This window comes from Haematobia irritans, chromosome 4, assembly GCF_050003625.1.
Source record: "Haematobia irritans isolate KBUSLIRL chromosome 4, ASM5000362v1, whole genome shotgun sequence".
Lineage (NCBI taxonomy): Eukaryota > Metazoa > Arthropoda > Insecta > Diptera > Muscidae > Haematobia > Haematobia irritans.
In genome coordinates, this window is record NC_134400.1 from 119,050,980 (window position 1) to 119,074,315 (window position 23,336).

Below are 23,336 nucleotides of genomic sequence, written 5' to 3' on the forward strand. Positions count from 1 at the left end.
CTATAAAAAATTTTTGTCAAAATTGTATTTATTTTTATATAATTTTTTTTTCAAAAGTTTATTTCTATAGAACTTTTTGTCAAAATTCTATAGAAATTTTGTCAAAATTTTATTTCTAATGAAAATTTTGTCAAAATTGTATTTCTAATGAAAATTTTGTCAAAATTTTATTTCTATATAAATTTTGTTAAAATTTTATTTCTATAGAAAATTTTGTCAACATTTTATTTGTATAGAAAATTTTGGCAATATTTTATTTCTCCAGAAAATGTTGTCAAATTTTACCAAACACTAAAAAATCTACCATTTTTGATAGGGTTCTACCAACTGTGGCAACCTTGTACTTAGATGACAAAATTGTGAATACGTGTTTCCGTTGAAAAAGTGTGTGGCAGTATATACATTTTTCCTAGCAAGTTGCAAATAAGTCTTTGGCGCCAAACAGGGTTCTAGATAGGCGCATTTGTGGTAAAATGTACAAACTTTAAGAATTCTGAACTTTTTTTTGTGGGAAAGTATAACAGATACTTCAAAGTAAAAAATATTTTTCTAATTTTCAAAAAAGACAACGTTAAAACAAAAATACAAAATCCTAAAATAAGTCAGCTTAGATGTGATTTTTTTATTTTGAATCTAGATTCAATATCTCAGTTTATTTATGGAGTATTTTACAACATTAAAAACAACATTTTTTAAAAATAAAAAAAAAATAATAGAAAGAGTGTTTATAACTAATTTTTTTAATTGAATTTAGGCCATTTATCTACGAAATGTACATCCCACCGTAGATGTCGTATGTCTTAAAGTAAAGAAAAACGTTTTTAAATAAGAGAAATTTTGTATTACTTTAAAAATTTAATCTTTTGATTAAAAACAAATTTTTTTTTATTTTGAGAAAAACGCATCTTTGGATTAAAGTTTTTTTTTTTGTTTTTTGTTATAACTGTGATTTTAAATATATATTTGTATGTGAATAGCTTTGTTAAGAGATCGCAAAAAGTGAATAACAATTCTGAGCACAAATTTAATTTTTTTTGAACCTAGATGTAATGTTACATTGCTCGATAAAAAATGTTATTATTTTCAAGAAGTTAAATCTTTGACTCGGTAAGGTTAAAATCTTAAGATCCAAATAAACTTTTGTTTTTGAATGTACAATATCTCTCATAAGATAGGCATACAATAAAGTCGACTTCAACTAAGTTTAGCCCTTAGTAAATTCCTTTTAGATGTAAAGGTATTAATACATATCGTTTAATTCATGTTCATTGACATTTTAAGCTCAAAAATATATATGTATGGGGAAAATTATTTATTATAAAATCCTGATAAAACTAGGACAGAAGAGTTCAAACGCATTGATTGCGTATCATTTTGTCTACGGAAATCAATTAATTAAAAAAGTAATCGTCGACATAAGCTCTTTTTCGGCGAAGAAACCAAACATAGTATCAACCTTTATTTGGGATTTTATGTTTTCATTATTCATCCTTCAAACATTTGTGCAACATTTTATTCTCAATGCCACATTAGTGAGGTCAAGGTCACTCTAATGAATGAAGTAAATGATCTTAAGTTATTGGAAACTGCAAATAATCAAAATTCATTTTCCCTGAATTGATTTGCATTTCATGATGACAATTGTGACGAAGTAAATTCTATTGAATTATCATCAAGAATTTTCTTATTACCTTGACTATAAATTGGCGACAGATGTTTACCCTATGTTGTATAATTCAACAATGACTAATGAAATAAATTCTAATTATAAGAATTGCAGTTCAATAAAATATTTCGAAATAGTCAAAGAAGGGAATCTTGTTTTTTTGTGTTCAATAAAATTGCTGTATCTGTGTATAGCTATAAAACTTTTGTCATTAAAATCAAAATTCCATGTGACATTTGTAACTTTCTTAATTATTCACATACATATCGATGCCCTCATTCCAGAGTACGCTAAGTCGACTTAGCGTGTTTTGATGGAGTTCGTTGAGTTTTATTCGGATTTTTGTGAATTACATCCTGTCAAAATTTCGACACTTCTTTGGACATTTCTATCAAAAGTTATGAATAATAATGTACTTAGCCTGTGACAAAAGTTTAAGAAAAAAATGCAATGTAAATAGCTCAAAAGGCTTTGTTCTTGTTTTAGCCATGTTATATTATCACTATTTTGAGATCGTAAATACTAAAAAAAACTATAATAACTATGATTTTAAGACCGAAAATAAGGGAATTTCTATCTTATACTGGTTTCGAAAATTTTCAAAAACAAAACTTTGAACTTACTTTCTGTAAAATTCACTTTTTAGAGTTAGCGTACTTTGGAATGAAGCAGTCGATATATACGTATGAATAGGGATGGGTTGGAAATAAAATTCGAATTTCTTAATTAAAGGTGAGTACTATGTTCAGTTTTTTTTTTTTTTCACCAAAACGCTAAATCAAAACAAGTAAGGAAAGTCTAAAGTCGGGCGGGGCCGACTATATTATACCCTGCACCACTTTGTAGATCTAACTTTTCGATACCATATCACATCCGTCAAATGTGTTGGGGCTATATATAAAGGTTTGTCCCAAATACATACATTTAAATATCACTCGATTTGCACAGAATTTGATCGACTTTTACAAAATCAATAGACTCAAAATTTAAGTTGGATAATGCACTAGGGTGGAACACAATTTTAGTAAAAAAAAAAATATGGGAAACATTTAAATCTGAAGCAATTTTAAGGAATCTTCGCAAAAGTTTATTTATGATTTATCGCTCGATATATATGTATTAGAAGTTTAGGAAACTTAGAGTAATTTTTACAACTTTTCGACTAAGCAGTGGCGATTTAACAAGGTAAATGTTGGTATTTCGACAATTTTTTTCGAAATCAGAAAAACATATATATGGGAGCTATATCTAAATCTGAATCGATTTCAATCAAATCTTTCGCCCAGTTTTATTCCGATTAGCTTGAAATTTTGCACATGGAGTACAATTGGTTATACTACTAATTGCACTCCTAACTAAATTCGGCCACAAATCTGGCTTCTGGGGCCATATAAGTCCATATCGGGCGAAAGATATATATAAGAGCTATATCTAAATCTGAACCGATTTCAATCAAATTTTGCAAACTTGACTATACGACTAAGTGTTATGTTTGTACAAAATTTCAGGCAAATCGGTATAAAACTCTGGCTGCTGGGTCCATATTAGTGCATATCGGGCGAAAGATATATATGGGAGCTATATCTAAATCTGAACCGATTTCTTCCAAAATCAATAGGGTTCTATTCTGACCCAAATTAGGAACATGTGCCAAATTTGAAGGCGATTGGACTTAAATTGCGACCTAGACTTTGATCACAAAAATGCGTTCACAGACAGACGGACGGACAGACAGACATGGTTATATCGACTAAGGGACCCACCCTGAGCATTATTGCCAAAAACACCATGTGTCTATCTCGTCTCCTTCTGGATGTTACAAACATATGCACTAACTTATAATACCCTGTTCCACAGTGTGGCGCAGGGTATAAAAAGTGAAAATCTGATCGGATTGGAAATGAGTACATTCTGACTATATATCTATTTATATATAATCCGAACTATGTTTGTTATTTGTCTGTTTTTCCGGGTAGACTCGGAAACGGTTGAACTAATGTAGGTGAAAATTTTTTTTTAATTTTTTTTTTAATTGGGCTGTAGTTCTCCGATATTGTGAAGGACTTCCCCCTTTTGCCCGACATGAAAACTTAGCTTCTCCGATGTGGGAGCCACCGTTGAGCAATGGTTAAATAGCATGCCAGCCTTGCATACATAGGGTCGTGAATTCAACCTCAGTTTAGACCAAACACCGGAAAGTTTTTCAGCGATTGGACATCCATCTTCATCAGTAATACTGGTGACATTTCTGAGTGTTTTAAAGCTTCTTTAAGTGGTTTCACCGCATTGTGGAACGCCGGTCGGACTCAACTGTAAAAAGAGGATCCCTTGTCATTGAACTAAACATAGAATTGGACAGCACTCAGTGATAAGAGAGAAGTTCACTACTTGTGGTATCCCAATGGACTGAATAGTCTAGTGAGCCTCAAATATCGGGCTGCCAATTTACTTGAAATTTACAGAGGACGTGGGGGAAGTTATGAAAATTAGATAGAGTATGTGAGAGGATAGTCTCTAGAAAAAAAAAAATCCTCTACTCTATTTTTCGATATTTGATCACATTTAAAAGAATAGAGCTAAATCTAAACTTCCCCGATTTACTTGAAATGGCCGGGGAAGGAAACTCTCTGGAATAGTAAAAAAAAATTTAACTTCTTCGGTTTAATTGCAATTTATATGTGGGGAAAGTATGTGTGTGGGTATGTGATTTTTTATATCTGTTCGGTGAAAGATAACCCGTCCTTCCCCAATTTTTGGCAAACTGAAAGTTTACCGATTTTCTTGAAAAGAGGATCCAATCTAAATTCCCTTAAGAGGTCCTCAATTTTTCATATTTGCACTGGAGGGGAATTTACTTGACAGGCAATAATTTGCTGGACAAGGGCAAAAAATGTCTCATTGGTCGACTTGGTACAACAAAGTTCAAGTGTCCAATCAAGAAATCTGAGTCAATCATACCATTAGCCAACTTCACAATAAATAAAATACCCAGCATGCGTCGTCTTCTCTCAAGGGTTGGCAAATCTGTCAGCTTCAATCTATTCACGTATGGAGGTAAATCCGTCACATCACCCCATCCTAATCCTCGCAAAGCAAACAACAGAAAATTCCTTTGCACTGACTCGATCAATATGACAATTGTAAAAGGGAGACCAAATAATAGAACCATATTCAAGAATCGGACGCACAAGAGATGTTTATAACCGCTTACCTAGGTAAGGGTCATCAAACTCCTTCGACCAACGCTTTATAAAACCTAAAACAGACATAGCCTTCCCAACACAGCTATCAATGTGGCAGTTAAAATTCAATTTAGTGTCCAACCATACCCCCAAATCCTTAAAACAGCATACCTTCTCCAGATAATAGTCATCGATATGATAATCAGTAGACAAAGCACACCTTCTCGAAAAAGTCATACTATTACACTTCCCTCTATTAAGAGTCATACAATTCACAACGCACCAATTAATCAACCTATCAAAGTCCCCTTGCAGCATAGCAGAATCTACACCTGAAGAGACAGATGCAAAAAGTTTCACATCGTCAGCATACATTAGTATCCTTGAAAATCGAATAACATGCGGCAGATCATTCAAATACAAAGCAAAGAGAATGGGACCGAGATGACTTCCCTGCGGAACACCAGACTTAACATATATCCGCTTCGATTCACAACCCCTAAATATAACCCTTTGTGACCTTCCAGAAAGATATGAAGATGTCCAACTTAAGAACCCCGGCGGAAAGCCAATCAAGTCAAGTTTACACGTAAGGATCCCATGACTAACCGTGTCAAACGCCTTGCTGAAATCCATAAATATGACATCCGTTTGGTACCCGAGAGAAAAGTTCATAAATACGTGAGTCGAGAACTCCAACAGATTAGTCACTGTCGATCTATTTCTCATAAAACCATGTTGACTAACCGAGACCACTGGCTGAAGTTGCCGAACAAGCCTATCAGTTACCTGTTTCTCAAACAGCTTCGGTATCGCACTCAACTTCGCTATGCACCTGTAGTTCCGAACGTCGAATCTTCTACCATTCTTATGAAGAGGGACAATAAAACTCTCCTTCCAAACAGAAGGAAAATGACCACTAGCCAGAGAATAATTGAAGAGGTCAGTCACAGGAATATATAACGCACATGCGCAATGCCTCAACACCGCAGAGGGCACACCATTAGGTCCAGGAGAGTAATTAGATTTCAACGACTTTGAGAACTTCATCATAGGAAAATCTGATAGAAGAGACAATATCGTATGACTGAATATAAAAAGGGATATTCCAACATAGAAGCTGGGGAATCAACATATGTTCCCTGGAAGAAATCCGAGAATAAATCTGAAATAGTCCGAGAATCAGAAGCCTCAACACCATTGAACCTAATAAAGGCGGGAAAACCTACAGTCTCACGCTTAGAATTCACAAAATTGTAAAACCCTCTAGGATTCGCCTTCAAATCATATCTCATTCGCTGCAAGTAATCAGAATAACACTTATTATTCATCTGATTAAATCGGTACCTCGCATCTACATACCTAACATAATTGAAAGTAGAAGCACAATTCTTGTATTTCCTAAATAGTCTATTCCTACAGTTTCTAAGGCGCCGTAAATCCTTTGTGAACCAAGGTGGCCCCGATAATACTATACCCCTTGGTACCATCGGAACACACTCCAAAACATAATCCCAGTAAATCGTAAAAGACGGACAATTGACCATCGACAGACTGACCACAATATGTAGGCCACCTAGTACTGAGCAGCCTCTCCGAAAGTAAGCCAAAGTCTGTTTTCCTGAAAGAAAACCTCGAACAATGAGTCAAATGATACATGCAGCGTCGGATGATAGCCATCCTCAGGAGTAACATAGGGAGCAGTACGCGACACACTCACATCAAAACAGTTGCAAAATACCAGATCAAGTAACCTACCATTATTATTGCGAACCTCATTAACCTGACGTAAACCAAACTCAAATACAGAATCAAAGAAACACCCAAATGCACCTTAAGACGATGTGATCAAGTCACCAGACTCCGAACACGTATCCCACAAAATACCCGGCATATTAAAGTCACCAAGAACCAAAATGATATCGCTCAATGATGCCATCTCATAAACACAACCGATCAATCTGAGATGACTCTATAGCCTAAAATCTATGGGCAGTCTATATTTGTTGTCTTGTTGTTATTTATATTTTTACCTTCGACATTAGCCATTTAATGGATATGAATAAAATTTACACATTATATGCATAATTTACTAATATGTTTTGGTCATTGCCTTTAACGAGTAAAACTATGCTGCAGTATTCATTTAAAATGATCAATCAAATGAATGAAAACAGGCCAAAATATTGGCGAAGCTTGGCCTCTATCAAAAACAGATCAGACAAATTGCTAATGGACTAGGGTTTTCAACTAAAATGTGGCTCGTTCAGGGGAAGTAATAAATCCCAAAACAGAAAGGCAAGTTTCTACTATGGATAATCAATCAATACTGTGTTGCAATTTCTTTTTGTTTAAATTTTTAGTAATTTTCACTAACAATTACGCTAAAGTTTGGCACTTAAATTATTGGAAATGAAAAATCATTCAGCAGTATGCGTACGTTTAATACTTAGTTACGTTCTACAATGATAGATTCAATATTAAATGGTATTGGAAATAAATTAAATACAGTGGACTATAATACAAATAATTTAATTTCCAGGGAACAAACTAGAGTAAGAACGAACTACAGTATGATTAAAATGGTAATTAGATGGCGCCAATGATTTTTTCTTTGCTTGTAGTTCCTTTTTATACCCACCAGCATAGAATGGTGTTGGGGGTATAATAAGTTTGTCTTTCCATTTGTAACACATCGAAATATCGATTTCCGACTATATAAAGTATATATATTCTTGATTACGAAGAAATTCTACACCGAAAAAAAAGTAAACTGAAATCTCAAAATGTGGAGTAATTTAGTTCAATTTTCCCACGACGTAGTTCATTCATCTTATAAAACAGTTTACTTTTCCTTCTATGTATGAGTTTTGTTTTTAATTCGGGTCAAAGCAGCTAATCTCTTATTAATGTTTTCCATATATTGATATAATCGAAAAGTCGACTTTTCCAAATTTTACAAAAGTCGAAAATTCGAAAAAATTGGTCATATTACTTTAAGGACAAGAGGGAAAATTGTATACAGTAATAATGTTCGTGATTTCGACAGGCAAATGAATATACATGACTACACATACTTCAGGTTTCACCATGGTCATTCCTCAGTCGTATCAATTCAATTCGTTACTAAATTTGGTGGAGGCTGCAATTATTACCCGGCATGAGATTGAAGATTAGAAAGAAGAAGCGTTTTAAATAAAGTCGTTTCTGTATGTTAATATTGCAATTTTAATGAAAGTATCATGCTAGCCACAGTGACAAAAAAAATATCAAAATATAGTCCCCCTTCAGCCTAGCAACATTCAAGGCAAACAACTAAAAAGCTGGTTGGATACCATTCTACATATTCAAGTATTGATCCACATGAAATAGCATCAGAAACAAATTTCTACAAATGCAACGAAGGACAATATAATAAAAGTAAATCATGCCAATGTTAACGCTAGCCACACCCAACGTATCAAAATCAAAACAAAAGACTTAAGACACAAACACTGGGCCAGTCTACAATTTATATGCATTCATATTCATTCATTAATGTGCTCAATTATATCATAATGCTTAAATACTGTATTGCTTCTGATATTGCTAGTCAATCCACAGGACAGATAAGGTAAACCAGGTTTACATGAATTATTGTCGATATGTTAAGATGTTCGCACATAGTCTTACTCCTACTTAGAAAAAAACATCTTTTTTGTGTAATTGCCTAAATCCGTCAATTAAATGTCAGTCTTAAATAGAAAAACAATATCTATTAGCAACTTTGTCTATTGGACAAAAATTCGACGAATAATTGAAAACGAAGAGACTCCAACAAGAATATGAGGATAAAAATATAATTAGGCGTAATCGCATAGAAAATCAACATTATCAGCAGAAGCAGCAGCAAAAGTGGTAAAACACTATGATGACAAGTGCCATAAAAACATTAACATGTGTCAAATGAGCTTGCGGAACTTGATGTTCAGTCTAGGATGGGGTGTGAGTGTGTGTGTGTGTTATATGGTTATACTAAAATCATTTAGTAAAATACATAAACACAAAATTAAAAAAAAAAATATAGGGGAAAAATATGATTGTGGCATAACATTTTTTATTTAGGAATGTGTCTGGCAGATACAAGCATTTTCAAGGAACGTATCTTGCATGGAAATATGTAATTATATGTCCGTCTGTTGTAATCTGACTTTAATTATCGTATTCAAATCCCGAACATACATACTCCCAGAGAAGGAATATGATCACCTCCTAAGCAAATTTTTGTTTTTCTATGGGGAACATGGAACATTTTTTGTTTTCTCGTTTCATGCATAACGAAATTTTTGACAAACGAAATTCCCCTTTGCTATAAAATATTTTCCTTGATAGACAATAGCTCAAATTTATGAAAAACGTTGTACCGATTGTCTCTAATCTTTTTTATTTGATTTTAAAGAAAAAATGTTGGGGCCAAAGAAACCTTTCTTTGTTGAAAATTTCGTTCCCTGGCAAAGAGAACTCTTCTTTCCATCCTAACTGATTCCTTCATTGCATCATTCTTTCATTGCACTTGCATTGGCATTTTGAACTATGTGATGCCTTAGACACATCAATAGGTGTACTGCAGATGAATCTATTCGAAGATTTTGATGTGTCTTCGGAATTTCTATACAGGTTAGGTTTTACATCTTGAAAATTCAACTTTTTTCCAATTTCCACAAGATCTTAAATGTAATATCTTTTAGTTCTACATAAGGACTTTACACATCTCCTGCTCCTAACTAATCTCTCGATTCCAATCGAAATAGCGCGATATGGCTTTTTGACACATATAAATGCGTTTAATGTACTCTGAAAGAAAAGATTTATTTTCTGAGGAACGAAGTTTGAGACAAGCAAAGTTTTCTTTTTTGACACTAAAGGATTTTCTTTAAAGGCAAATAAAAAGAATTAGAGATAATCGTTGGATGGCATATCATTAATTTGAGTTTGTTTGGTCTAAAAGAAAATACCTTATAAGTAAAGAGAATTTTGTTTGTCTAAAATTTCGTTCCTGAGAAAAGTATTTTTTTCTTTGGTTTAGAATGCCAAATTTGTAAATTGTTAATCTTTCAAAAATCGAATTTTAAATTGGAATTAAAGGAGTGTTATACTAGCGCGAACTATATTAGGTTAGGTTAGGTTAGGTTATGCGGCAGCCCGATGTATCAGGCTCACTTAGACTATTCAGTCCATTGTGATACCACAGTGGTGAACTTCTGTCTTATCACTGAGTGCTGCCCGATTCCATGTTAAGCTCAATGACAAGGGACCTCCTTTTTATAGCCGAGTCTGAACGGCGTTCCACATTACAGTGAAATCACTTAGAGAAGCTTTGAAACCCTCAGAAATGTCGCGAGCATTACTGAGGTCGGATAATCTACCGCTGAAAAACTTTTTGGTGTTCGGTCGTAGCAGGAATCGAACCCACGACCTTGTGTATGCAAGGCGGGCATGCCAACCATAGCACCACGGTGGCTCCCAAACTAACTATATTGAATTATTGTGGAAGGTATATGTTATGCGTTTTGATTTTGATTTAAATTTAATTTGATTTGTATTTGAATTTAATTTTAATTCATCTTTGATTGTAATTTTAAATTCACTATGAATTTAAAATTTTGATACTCTGACGATGGTTAATATATAGTAGAATAAGTTTTTTGTAAGGCCCTAACCTCTTACAAATAGAATTTTGATGGAAGCAAAATGAACTTTGGTTCTTGTGAAATTTAAATTTTATTCTAAATCTAATTTAGTTTTAATTCGATGTTTTTTAATAAAACTTTACAATATAACACAATTTAATTTAATTTAATATTTAATATCTGTCTGTTGTAATCACTCTATACACTCAAAAAAAAGTGAACTCACTATTTCACTAAAGCCAATTTAACTATATTTCAGTTCATGAAATTATTATATTTGGAGAAAGTTTCATTTACACTAATAATTTTTTGCGTACGTTAGTTAAACGAACTAAAAGACGGGAAAAAATTATACACAAATTTAGCAAAATGATTTACTAAATTCGTACTTCTCACAAAATAGTTCATTATTTATTTAAATTTGTAAATTTTACTACAACAGCGTCCATCATGAACTTCGTATGTCACTAAAGACATTCTTGCAATTTTGAACTCCAATTTTTTCCTTCAAACTACAAAATTTTCTTTAAAAAGTGAAAAAAATTATTTATGTCTAATAAATTTTCTTGAATTTGTTGAAAAATTTTTACTTATTTTTGTGATTCTACACTCAAAGTTTACTTAGATCCAAAGATTTTGACATTCCCTTAAGGATTTTGGTATTGAGTCCGAGCCAAAGATGCGGCTTCTTTAAAATAAAGAAATTTTTTAGCGACCTATCTGGCTTTAAATCAAGGACCAATAAAATTGAAATTAGGATACAGATCTCATTTATCAAATTTTCATTCTCTTTACGCGGTTTATTAATAAAGGTACTCACGTACAAACAAATGTCAGCTTAAAAATCCAAATTATAACGGATACTTCAAAGTAAAAAATGTTTTATTAATCCAAAAAAAAAAAACTTTAAACCAAAGACGCTAAATCCTCAAAACAAGTCATACCCTATATTTGAAGCGTTTTTATACCCTGCTCCACACTGTGGAACAGGGTATTATAAGTTTGTGCATATGTTTGTAACACCCAGAAGGAGAGGAGATAGACACATGGTGTCTTTGGCAATAATGCTCAGGGTGGGTCCCTGAGTCGATATAACCATGTCCGTCTGCCCGTCTGCCCGTCTGTCCGTCCGTCCGTCCGTCCGTCCGTCCGTCCGTCTGTCTGTGAACACATTTTTGTGATCAAAGTCTAGGTCGCAATTTAAGTCCAATCGCCTTCAAATTTTGCACATGTTCCTAATTTGAGTCAGAATAGAACCCTATTGATTTTGGAAGAAATCGGTTCAGATTTAGATATAGCTCCCATATATATCTTTCGCCCGATATGCACTAATATGGACCCAGCAGCCAGAGTTTTATACCGATTTGCTTGAAATTTTGTACAAACATAACACTTAGTCGTATAGTCAAGTGTGCCAAATTTGATTGAAATCGGTCAGATTTAGATATAGCTCCCATATATATCTTTCGCCCGATATGGACTTATATGGCCCCAGAAGCCAGATTTTTGGCCGAATTTGGTTGAAATTTTGCACTAGGAGTACAATTAGTAGTATAGTCAAGTGTGCAAAATTTGATTGAAATCGCTTTAGATTTAGATATAGCTCCCATATATATGTTTTTCTGATTTCGACAAAAATGGTCAAAATAACAATATTTTCCTTGTTAAATCGCTACTGCTTAGTCGAGAAATTGTAAAAATGACTCTAATTTTCCTAAACTTGTAGTACATCGAGCGATAAATCATAAATAAACTTTTGCGAAGTTTCTTTAAAATTGTTTCAGATTTAAATATTTCCCATATTTATACCCTGCGACACACTGTGGAACAGGGTTTAAATTTTAAATATTTAAATTTTTACTAAAATTGTGTTCCACCCTAGTGCATTAGCCAACTTAAATTTTGAGTCTATAAATTTTGTAAAAGTCTATCAAATTCTGTCCAAATCGAGTGATATTTAAATGTATGTATTTGGGACAAACCTTTATATATAGCACCCAACACATTTGACGGATGTGATATGGTATCGAAAATTTACATCTACAAAGTGGTGCAGGGTATAATATAGTCGGCCCCGCCCGGCTTTAGACTTTCCTTACTTGTTATCTTATATATAAAGTTTCAATAGCTCAGTTAATTTAAGGACGATTTCATTAAATCAAAAATGTGTTGCTTTACTTTAAGAACAATTAGCCTTAGTTCAAGGACATGCTACTTTAATGGAGGGACGCAAATTTACAAAATTCGTGTCCTAAATTTAAAGAAAAGAATTTTTGAAGCAAAGATTATAAACTTTATTATACCCACCACCATAGAATGGTGACGGGGGTATAAGTTTGTCATTCCGTTTGTAACACATCCAAAATATCGATTTCCGATTATATAAAGTATATATATTCTTGATCAGGGAGAAATTCTAAGACGATATAACGATGTCCGTCTGTCTGTCTGGCTGTCTGTCTGTTGTAATCACGCTACAGTCTTCAATAATGAAGCAATCGTGCTGAAATTTTGCACAAACTCGTCTTTTGTATGCAGGCAGGTCAAGTTCGAAGATGGGCTATATCGGTCAAGGTTTTGATATAGTCCCCATATAAATCGACCCCCCGATTTGGGGTCTTGGGCTTATAGAAATCGTAGTTTTTATCCAATTTGCCTGAAATTTTAAATCTAGAGGTATTTTATGACCATAAAGAGGTGTGCCAAAAATGGTGAGTATCGGTCCATATAGACCGATCTCCCGAGTTTACTTCTTGGGCTTATAGAAACCGCAGTTTTTATTCAATTTACCTGAAATTGGAAATCTAGAGGTATTGTAGGATCGCAAATACGTGTGCCAAAAATTGTGAGTATCGGTCCATATTTTGGTATAGCCCCCATATATACCGATCTCCCGATTTTACTTCTTGGACTTATAGAAACCGCAGTTTTTATCCAATTTACCTGAAATTGGAAATCGAGAGGTACTTTAGAACCGTAAAGACGTGTGCCAAAAATGGTGAGCATCGGTCCATGTTTTGGTATCGTCCCCATATAAACCGGCCTCCCGATTTGGGGTCTTGGGCTTATAGAAACCGTAGTTTTTATCCAATTTGCCTGAAATTGAAAATCTAGAGGTACTTGAAGACCATCAAAAGGTATGCCGAAAATGGTCCGTATCGTTCCATGTTTTGGTATAGCCCCCATATAGACCGATATACCGATTTTACATTTTGGGTTTATAGAAACCGTAGTTTTTATCTGATTTGCCTGAAATTGTAAATATTCTGGTATTTTAGGCTCACAAAAACGTGTATCGGATTAAGTTTTTATCGGTCCATTTGGTAATGCCTCCATATAGACCGACTTCACTTCTTGAGGGTGTAGAAGGCGCACTGATCATGAAAATTGCTTGAAACTCAATGTAAAATTTCCAGATTTTACTTCTCGGGTGAAAATCTACAGATTTAAGATTTCAAATCAAAACGTTATTTTATAATTTTCTTGTACACTTACAAGAGATGTTAATGATTCCTCTAAAACTCAAACAAAAATGGTTCTTATAAATCCAGAATCTGATATAGTACTCATAGGTGAAATCTTTAAATTTATCTTCGGGAAGTGTCCTCAAGCCCTCCTGAAATTTCAAAGGAAACCCTAATATTTGGTTCATGATGTGCACTGAAAAAAAAGCATGCCCGGTTCCAAAGATTTTGTTTTTACTTAAAAAATTTTGGTATTGATTCCGAGCCAAAGAAGCGGAAAATACAAGTAAGGATACTTTTAAGACACAATTCTCTTTTAAATTTGGGTTTTGTGTACTTGCTTCTAGGAAGCAAATTTTAATTTTTGTTTTTTTCATCTTTTTGTCTTTATATGCTATCAAAGTTCTCTAAAAACGAGTCAACGACAACTTTATTTTCTAAATTAAGACTCGACTTCCAGTAGAAATTATGCTATGTTTCAAGTAAAAAACGTCTTTAAAATAAAGTGTTGAAAAACATGTCCTATAGTTGAAGGAGTTTTAGCTTTGTAGTCAAGATGCAAAAAGACAACAAATTTAAAGGCAATTTCATTAAATTTAAAGAATTTTTCTGAATTATTAAAGTCAAGTTGACCTTAGCCCAAACAGTTTTTCTTTCATGTTACGATACCCATTTTTAAGTGAAATCACTTAATTGTAAGGACAATACGACTTCGATGAAAAGTTTATCGACTTTTGAACAAGGAAAAAAACTTTATATTAGAAAAATGCGTCTTCTATGCTAAGCAAAATTTGCATTCGTATTTTAAAGACATGATATCTTTGAATTCACGACAATATTTTTTTCAGTGTGGGTATTAAAGATTCGGCCCGGCCGAACTTACTGCTGTATATACTGATTTTTATTAAAATTTTGTTATTTTAAAGAAATTTGTCCTTAATATTTTGTAAATTTCGCATCATAAAATTTAGGTTGCGTAATCTTTAATATCTCGTAAATATTTTTTTCAGTGTATATATTTTCAAATAACCCGCTACTACGAAACGTTTTCACAGGAAACAACTATATTTGATTCATGATGGTGGGTATTTAAGATTTGTCCCCGCCAAACTTAAGTCCGTATATACTTCTTATCTTTACAATACACTAAAAAAAGCATGCCCGGTTCCAGAGATTTTTTCTTTACTTTAAAAATGTTGGCATTGATTCCGAGCCAAAGAAGCGGAGAATACAAGTAAGGATACTTTTAAGACACAATTCTCTTTTAAATTTGGGTTTTGTGTACTTGCTTCTAGGAAACAAATTTTAAAATTTCGCTTTCTCAGTTTTTTTTCTTCATATTCTATCAAAGTCCTTTAAAAACGAGTTAACGACAACTTTGTTTTCCAAATTAAGACTCGATTTCCAGCAGAAATTATGCTATGTTTCAAGTAAAAAAGCTCTTTAAAATAATGTGTTGAAAAACATGTCGTATTTTTGAACGATTTTTTGCTTTGTAGTAAAGATGCAAAAAGACAACAAATTTTAAGACAATTTCATTAAATTTAAAATTTTTTAAATTTTTGTGTATTTAAATTTTTGTGTACTTGCTTCTAGGAAACAAATTTTAAAATTTCGCTTTCTCAGTTTTTTTTTTCTTCATATTCTATCAAAGTCCTTTAAAAACGAGTTAACGACAACTTTGTTTTCCAAATTAAGACTCGATTTCCAGCAGAAATTATGCTATGTTTCAAGTAAAAAAGCTCTTTAAAACAATGTGTTGAAAAACATGTCGTATTTTTGAACGATTTTTTGCTTTGTAGTAAAGATGCAAAAAGACAACAAATTTTAAGACAATTTCATTAAATTTAAAGAATTTTTCTGAATTATTAAAGTCAAGTTGACCTTAGCCCAAACATTTTTCTTATCATGTTATGATACCCATTTTTAAGTCAAATCACTTAATTATAAGGACAATAAGACTTCATTGAAAAGTTTATCGACTTTTGGACAAGGAAAAAAACTTTATATTAGAGAAATGCGTCTTCTTAGCAAAATTTGCATTCGTATTTTAAAGACATGAACTCTTGGACCTAGCGACAATATTTTTTTCAGTGTATAAATTAGATTATTTCTTTAGACCCAAAATATTGCTCTTTACTTTTAGGAAAATTTACCTTACTTCAAAGACATGCGACTATAACGGAGAGCCACGAATTTCACATATTCGCACCCTAAATTTAAAGAAAAACATTTTTAAAGTAAAGATTATGTACTTTTTTCATTGAAATTTCTTTATTTTAAAGTAGAACCATATTTTTATTTCAGTTCAGAACCATAGTTTTGTAAAAAATTGGTTTCGGATATAAGAAGTATATTTTGGTTTAGAAAATGGAAAAATTTAGTTATCCCAAAGTTACGCAAAAGCTTCTTAATTTTGCAGAATTTTATTCAAAATATAAAAACACTTTATGCAAGTCGATATTTATCGAATCTGCTCTTTTCAAATCTTTTTTTTTTGTGTAATGTCCTTATGCACAATATTCTAGAAAAGGATTCTATACCAATTTTCTTGTCCGTTTCAACTAAAATAACCATTTTTTCTTTAGATTTATACATAATATCAGTGCAATTTAATTTATACAATTCAATTGCAACAAAAAAAAATAAATTTTAATATTTGACACATTTTGCAACAACGATAAATCTTCACAGAGTTCATGATCAACAAGTGTTGGCATTTTATTAAATTCTATGTTTATGGTAGAGTGTTTGTTTTTTTTTAGTTTTTTTTTTCTTCTAAATTTAGAGTTGTATTTAGGGGGATTTCATTTAGAGTTTTTCTTTTAATATAACCAGTAAATTATATGCACTTTTGTGGTTATTTTCCAATTCAATGTTCAGCACAATTATCAAATTTAGCACTCTGCATTTGGCAACACATGATGAGATTTTTGCTATTTCTTTCTTGTACATTTTTTTTATTTTGGGCGATTTGTAAAATTGCCAAATGATTGATTAAATGTTTTTATTGTTTTTTTTTTTTTATTTTAAAATTTTTTGTCTTTGGTTCGAGGATGTTGGCTTGCTTAATAGAGTTTACAAGTATTTTTTGTATTCATAACTATTAGCTTGGTAAACACCAAAGTGTTTAATTGCATGCTAAATGTCAACATGTGTTTGCACAGTAGGTAAGTTATAGTGGATAAATTGAAAATGTAAATATTTAAATGCATAGATATCCAATGAAGAGCTAGCAGAGTAAGTTGTGTTTTGCATAGTTTATAGATGGAATTTCAAAAATTCACAGATAAGTTTATGATTGATTCTTTTTTGTTTGTTCATCGTTAGATTCGTTTTCTTAGGTTTTTGTTTTTTAATGTTTTATTACTTTGATATACACTTTTAACTGTCACTTAATTCAAATTTTTCAAATATATATATTTTTTTTAATTTAATAATTTGTATTAATTATTACCATTATCGAGCACTATTCTTTGTAATTTTTTTTATCTATCTCTCGTTCTGTTGAGTAATCCTTTTTGTTTTGAAGCTATTGTCACTGGAGGAGGTAATCCTTCTTTTATGCGATTTTTGGTTACACCGAATATCGTATCAGAATTCAATATTGCAAATTGAACTCGATCGATTCTGTAAGTCCACACAATCAAATTGGTCGTGGCTGTGCCTCTAGCTGGGCCAGAAATCTTTTGTGGGAAAGAACAAAACAAACAAACGAAAAAGAGGATCTCCTCTGTTGGTTTCACTTTTAAGGTTCGAGTGTGGGTTACCAACTAAACGCTTTAAACCTAGAGATTTTCTATATATACCCCAGGTGGTTGGTGTGAGTGAGTTTTTGGCTATAAGCATGGGCGACAACTGACTGTGATGGGGCTCTAGGTAACACTTTGACCGATTGAAGATCAAACCAAGTTAAGCGCGCAAAAATTTTACGCGCTCACACTCTCTTCGATACTCATCAAGAAGATCAGATTGTCGCTGCAGAGAGTAGCATCTTCATTTATTTGGCTGCTTCTTGATACAACATCAACACCAAGAAGGAAAAGATGAAGAGTGTAATGAAATTCGATTGACTAGCTAGCCGTTAAGTGAGAAGCTAACCAACAATCCAAGTTTATTGGCTAAAAACACCACCAGACGACAACACGCTTATCTTGTCCGAACACACCAGTTGCTTCATTTTTTTATTTTATTTTTTTATTTTTGCTTTACCCTTCATTATCGACTGGAGCGTTTATCAAGTTTGTCAAAGCATGTGGAATAGCACATCAATAGGCATTTTATTTAAATTTTGCAAAAATTTAGTTTCAAATAATTATGGGTGAGGTTACTCTTCGCAAAATATTGTTCCAATTAGCAAACATTCGTTCGTTACTAATAGATAAAGCAGGTTGTCTGCAATTTAATAATTTTATTATTAGCTATGTTAATTTTAGAACTAAACGAAATATTAAATTCTTATCATCAATTTGTTAATAATAAGAGTTTATAAAATTAAAATGCTAAAAATACTATTCACCAATGAACAGTAAAATGTTTTATGGCAAAACTATGCTACCTTGTGCACTGAAAAAATATCGTCCTAAGTAAAAAAGTTTTCTTGTTTTTAAAATAAGACTACGAGTTTTCCTTAGAAATAAAGATAAATTCCTATGACACAAAGTCTCATTGACCAAAAGTTAAAGGCGTTTTGTTCTAAGGGTTATGAGATTCTTAACAATTGGAATCTTCATATAAAGATCAATTTGTCCTTAAAAATTGGAAATAAATCTTAAATTTTAAAGAAATCGTTTTTATACCCTGCGCCACACTGTGGAACAGGGTATTATAAGTTAGTGCATATGTTTGCAACACCCAGAAGGAGACGAGATAGACACATTGTGTTTTTGGCAAAAATGCTCAGGGTGGGCTCCTGAGTCGATATAGCCATGTCCGTCTGTCCGTGAACACATTTTTGTAATCAAAGTCTAGGTCGCAGTTTTAGTCCAATCGACTTCAAGTTTGACACAAGTATGTGTTTTGGTCAGAATAGAACCCTATTGATTTTGGAAGAAATTGGTTCATATATATCTTTCGCCCGATATGAACTAATACGGCCCCAGTAGGCAGAGATTTACCCCAATTTGGTTGAAATTTTGCACTAGGAGTACAATTAGTAGTGTAGGTTAGGTTAGGTTATGTGGCAGCCCGATGTATCAGGCTCACTTAGACTATTCAGTCCATTGTGATACCACAGTGGTGAACTTCTCTCTTATCACTGAGTGCTGCCCGATTCCATGTTAAGCTCAATGACAAGGGACCTCCTTTTTATAGCCGAGTCCGAACGGCGTTCCACATTCCAGTGAAACCACTTAGAGAAGCTTTGAAATCCTCAGAAATGTCACCAGCATTACTGAGGTGGGATAATCCACCGCTGAAAAACTTTTTGGTGTTCGGTCGTAGCAGGAATCGAACCCACGACCTTGTGTATGCAAGGCGGGCATGCTAACCATTGCACCACGGTGGCTCACATTAGTAGTGTAGTCAAGTGTGCAAAATTTTGTCGGTTCAGATTAAGATATAGCTCCCATATATATATATATATATATATATATATATATATATATATATATATATATATATATATATATATATATATATATATATATATATATATATATATATATATATATATATATATATATATATATATATATATATATATATATATATATATATATATATATATATATATATATATATATATATATATATATATATATATATATCGTTCGCCCGATTTACACTCATATGACCACAGAGGCCAATTTTTAACTCCGATTTAGTTGAAATTTTGCACAGGGAGTAGAATTAGCATAGTAGCTATGCGTGCCAAATTTGGTTGAAATCGGTTAAGATTTAGATATAGCTCCCATATATAGCTTTCGCCCGATTTACACTCATATGACCACAGAGACCAATTTGTTGCTCCGATTTAGTTGAAATTTTGCACAGGGAGTAGAATTAGCATTGTAGCTATGCGTGCCAAATTTGGTTTAAATCGGTTCAGATTTAGATATAGCTCCCATATATACACCCTCAAAAAAAATCGCTTCTCTAACATATGTCCCAAACTTATTTTGCAGGAAGCATATATATTATTGGATACTGCCGAAACATTAATATGTTTGTGTTATGTGAACATATTGTATGTTTGGAAGCATTTTGAGCCCAAAAATAGTATATGCTTGGAAGAATTTTCCTCAAAGAAGATTGTGCTCATTCCCTCACATAATTTTCATTTCCACGAAATTTTTTAGCTTGGAACCAAGAAAAAAATTTTGCCCATAATGCCAAAATGATAAACAAAACACATGTCCACACATACATAAAATGCTGCTCTCAAGGCGAAAACACGTGTTGTTTTTTTTCCAAATGTCTATTCTCTTGGTTCCGAATGTTTATTCTCTTTACTCTACTCTACTAATATTCAAATTAAATAATATTTAGACTTAAGCATACCAAATTGTTTGCCTTATCATAAAACAGTTTTCCGAAACAACATACAAGCGGTTTCACAGAAGTTGCTCTCTTTTGAGTCTCTCGCTGTGTTATGTTGATATCTTTCGTCAACCCTCCCGGTTTCCATCTCTATTTCTTTCTCCATACTCTCGCTCTCTGAATAAAATATCACAACATATATATGTTTACTCGACATTTGTAAATGTATATATGTTTACATTCACACATATTATTTTTATGAAACATTCATGCCCCAAACATAATATGTTCTAACATACAACATATGTGTCCCAAACATTTAGAGTTAGTTAAGGAACATTATATGTTTGCACTTAAATATATTGTGTTTAAAAAGTGTGCCCGAAACACATTTTGTTTATATCGGAACATACGAAAAACATATTTTTCTAACAGTGTAGCTTTCGCCCGATTTACTCTATATGACCACAGAGGCTTATTTTTAACTCCCATTTAGTTGAAATTATGCATAGGGAGTAGAATTAGCATTGTAGCTATGCGTACCAAATTTGGTTGAAATCGGTTCCGATTTAGATATATCTCCCATATATACCTTTCGCCCGATTTACACTCATATGACCACTGAAGCCAATTTTTAACCCCGATTTAGTTGAAATTTTGCATAGGGAGTAGAATTAGCATTGTAGCTATGCGTGCCAAATTTGGTTGAAATCGGTTCAGATTTAGATATAGCTCCCATATATAGCTTTCGCCCGATTTACACTCATATGACCACAGAGGCCAATTTTTTGCTCCGATTTAGTTGAAATTTTGCACAGGGAGTAGAATTGGCATTGTTGCGATGCGTGCCAAATTTGGTTGAAATCGGTTCAGATTTAGATATATCTCCCATATATAGCTTTCACCCGATTTACACTCATATGACCACAGAGCCCAATTTTTAACACCAATTTAGTTGAAAATTTGCACAGCCAGCCATTCCATACACTGCATTGCTTCCCATACTGACCCTCTGAACAATCTTACGGAAGCCGTTGATATCGCAAACGAATTTGCGCGATTTTGGTCCGAGAACTCCACAGATTCCAAATTCTCCCAGGCTTTTCAGCAATCGAAACAGAATATGTTACAATACAAGGTTACCTACACTCCTAGCCCTCAAGCAATGATAATGGAGGATAATTTTAACGAAAATGAACTTTGTTCAGTTTTGAAAAAAGCTAAAGGTAAAACTCCTGGTCTAGACAGGATCTCATACCCCATGCTGAAGAACTTACCCCATTCTATGAAGGATCGAATGCTTAAATTTTTTAAAAATATTTTCGAAACTTATATTCCACAACAATACAAGACCAGTATTGTCGTTCCAATATTAAAACCCAGTTCAAATAAGACTTCCCTAAATTCATATAGACCAATTTCTTTAAATTCTACTATTGCTAAGACCCTGGACAAAATGATTGCCAATCGCCTCTGGTGGTTTGTTTCCACCCAGAATTTAATCGATAACAGACAATTTGGATTCAAGAAGGGGAAATCTACAATCGATAACTTGCTATACATTGACAGTATTGTCTCCCAAAATCTTTCACAGAGGAAGCATACTACTATAATATCCTTGGATTTCGAGAAAGCTTTCGATAAGATAGGCATACATGCAATAATTCAACAGCTAGTAGATTGGAAAATTGGGCCAAAGATAATTAACTATATCATCAGCTTTATGTCGAACAGAAGATTTACCGTAAGGATCCGTAAGTTCTACTCCCATGTTCACTCAATTTATAACGGAATACCACAGGGATCTCCGATATCAGTTATTTTATTCCTTATTGCATATGATAAACTTTGCAAAATCTTCCGCATGAACAAATCAATTGATTTTACCGCTTTTGCTGACGACTTTCACATTATTGTTTCTTCCAATAAACAGAAAAATCCGCGGATTAACCTAAACGAAACGTTCAATAATATCCAACGGTGGAGTGTTACTTCGGGAGCTTCCTTATCCTCTACAAAATGTAAATTTATTCACATCTGCCGCAAACAATCTTGCGTATGCTTACTAGAATCTTCTGATTACACACTAAATGAAGCAAATTCCTTACGGATTCTTGGCTTGCATATAAATAAGAGATACTCTTGGAGTACTCATATTGACAAACTCATTGGCTCCCTTCAAAAACATTTGAACATTATAAAGTGTTTAGCTTGCAAGTCCTACAATTGCAGTACAGACACACTCATATCCATTGTGAATGCATTGATTCTATCTCGTATACGGTTTACGCTTCCCTTCTACGGTTCCTCCCCTAAGTCTTATCTTAATAAAATCAACACAGTAATTAATTCTGCTCTTAGACTCTGCTTCGGAGCGTTTAGAACAACTCCTACTAGTAATCTATATATTGAGTCCAATATATTGCCTTTGACTGCACAATTTAGATTATCGTTATATAAGCAAGCCAGAATCTACTTATATGAACCCAATGATCCTTTAAGAATAGTTCTTCGGAAATGCCTTAATAGAAAAAAAGTACCTAGAATACCATCAGTGATTTATAGGGTTACTGAAGAATGTAAAAAACTAGGTCTATTTCCAGTACTACCCAAAACTAACCGTCTGAAACGCTTCCCTCCATGGTTTCTAATGTCAGGATGCGTAGATTTGACCCTTAGTAGATATAACAAACTTCAACATAATCCAATTTTATTTGAAACTTTACATAAGAAAAGCCAAGAGGATATGCCTAACCACGAATTTCTTTACACAGATGCTTCGAAATCACAGGATTGTGTGTCATACAGCGTAGTAGGGAACCAAAGTATTTTGAAAACATCAATTCTTCCTAACCACACTTCAACATTTACCGCT

At 33.1% G+C, this 23,336-nt stretch overlaps 1 protein-coding gene across 2 annotated transcripts in view; it reads right to left on the reverse strand.

Moving 5' to 3' along the window:
• LOC142236865 (uncharacterized) overlaps positions 1 to 17,768 on the reverse strand; it is a 34,412-nt gene extending 16,644 nt beyond the window's left edge. For both annotated transcript variants that reach the window (XM_075308144.1, XM_075308143.1), the window contains exon 1: positions 17,439 to 17,768. In XM_075308144.1, coding sequence (XP_075164259.1) covers positions 17,439 to 17,441 — 3 coding nt within the window. In that variant the 5' untranslated portion in view covers positions 17,442 to 17,768. The remainder of the gene's footprint in view (positions 1 to 17,438) is intronic.
• Between the last annotated feature and the right edge of the window lie 5,568 nt (positions 17,769 to 23,336).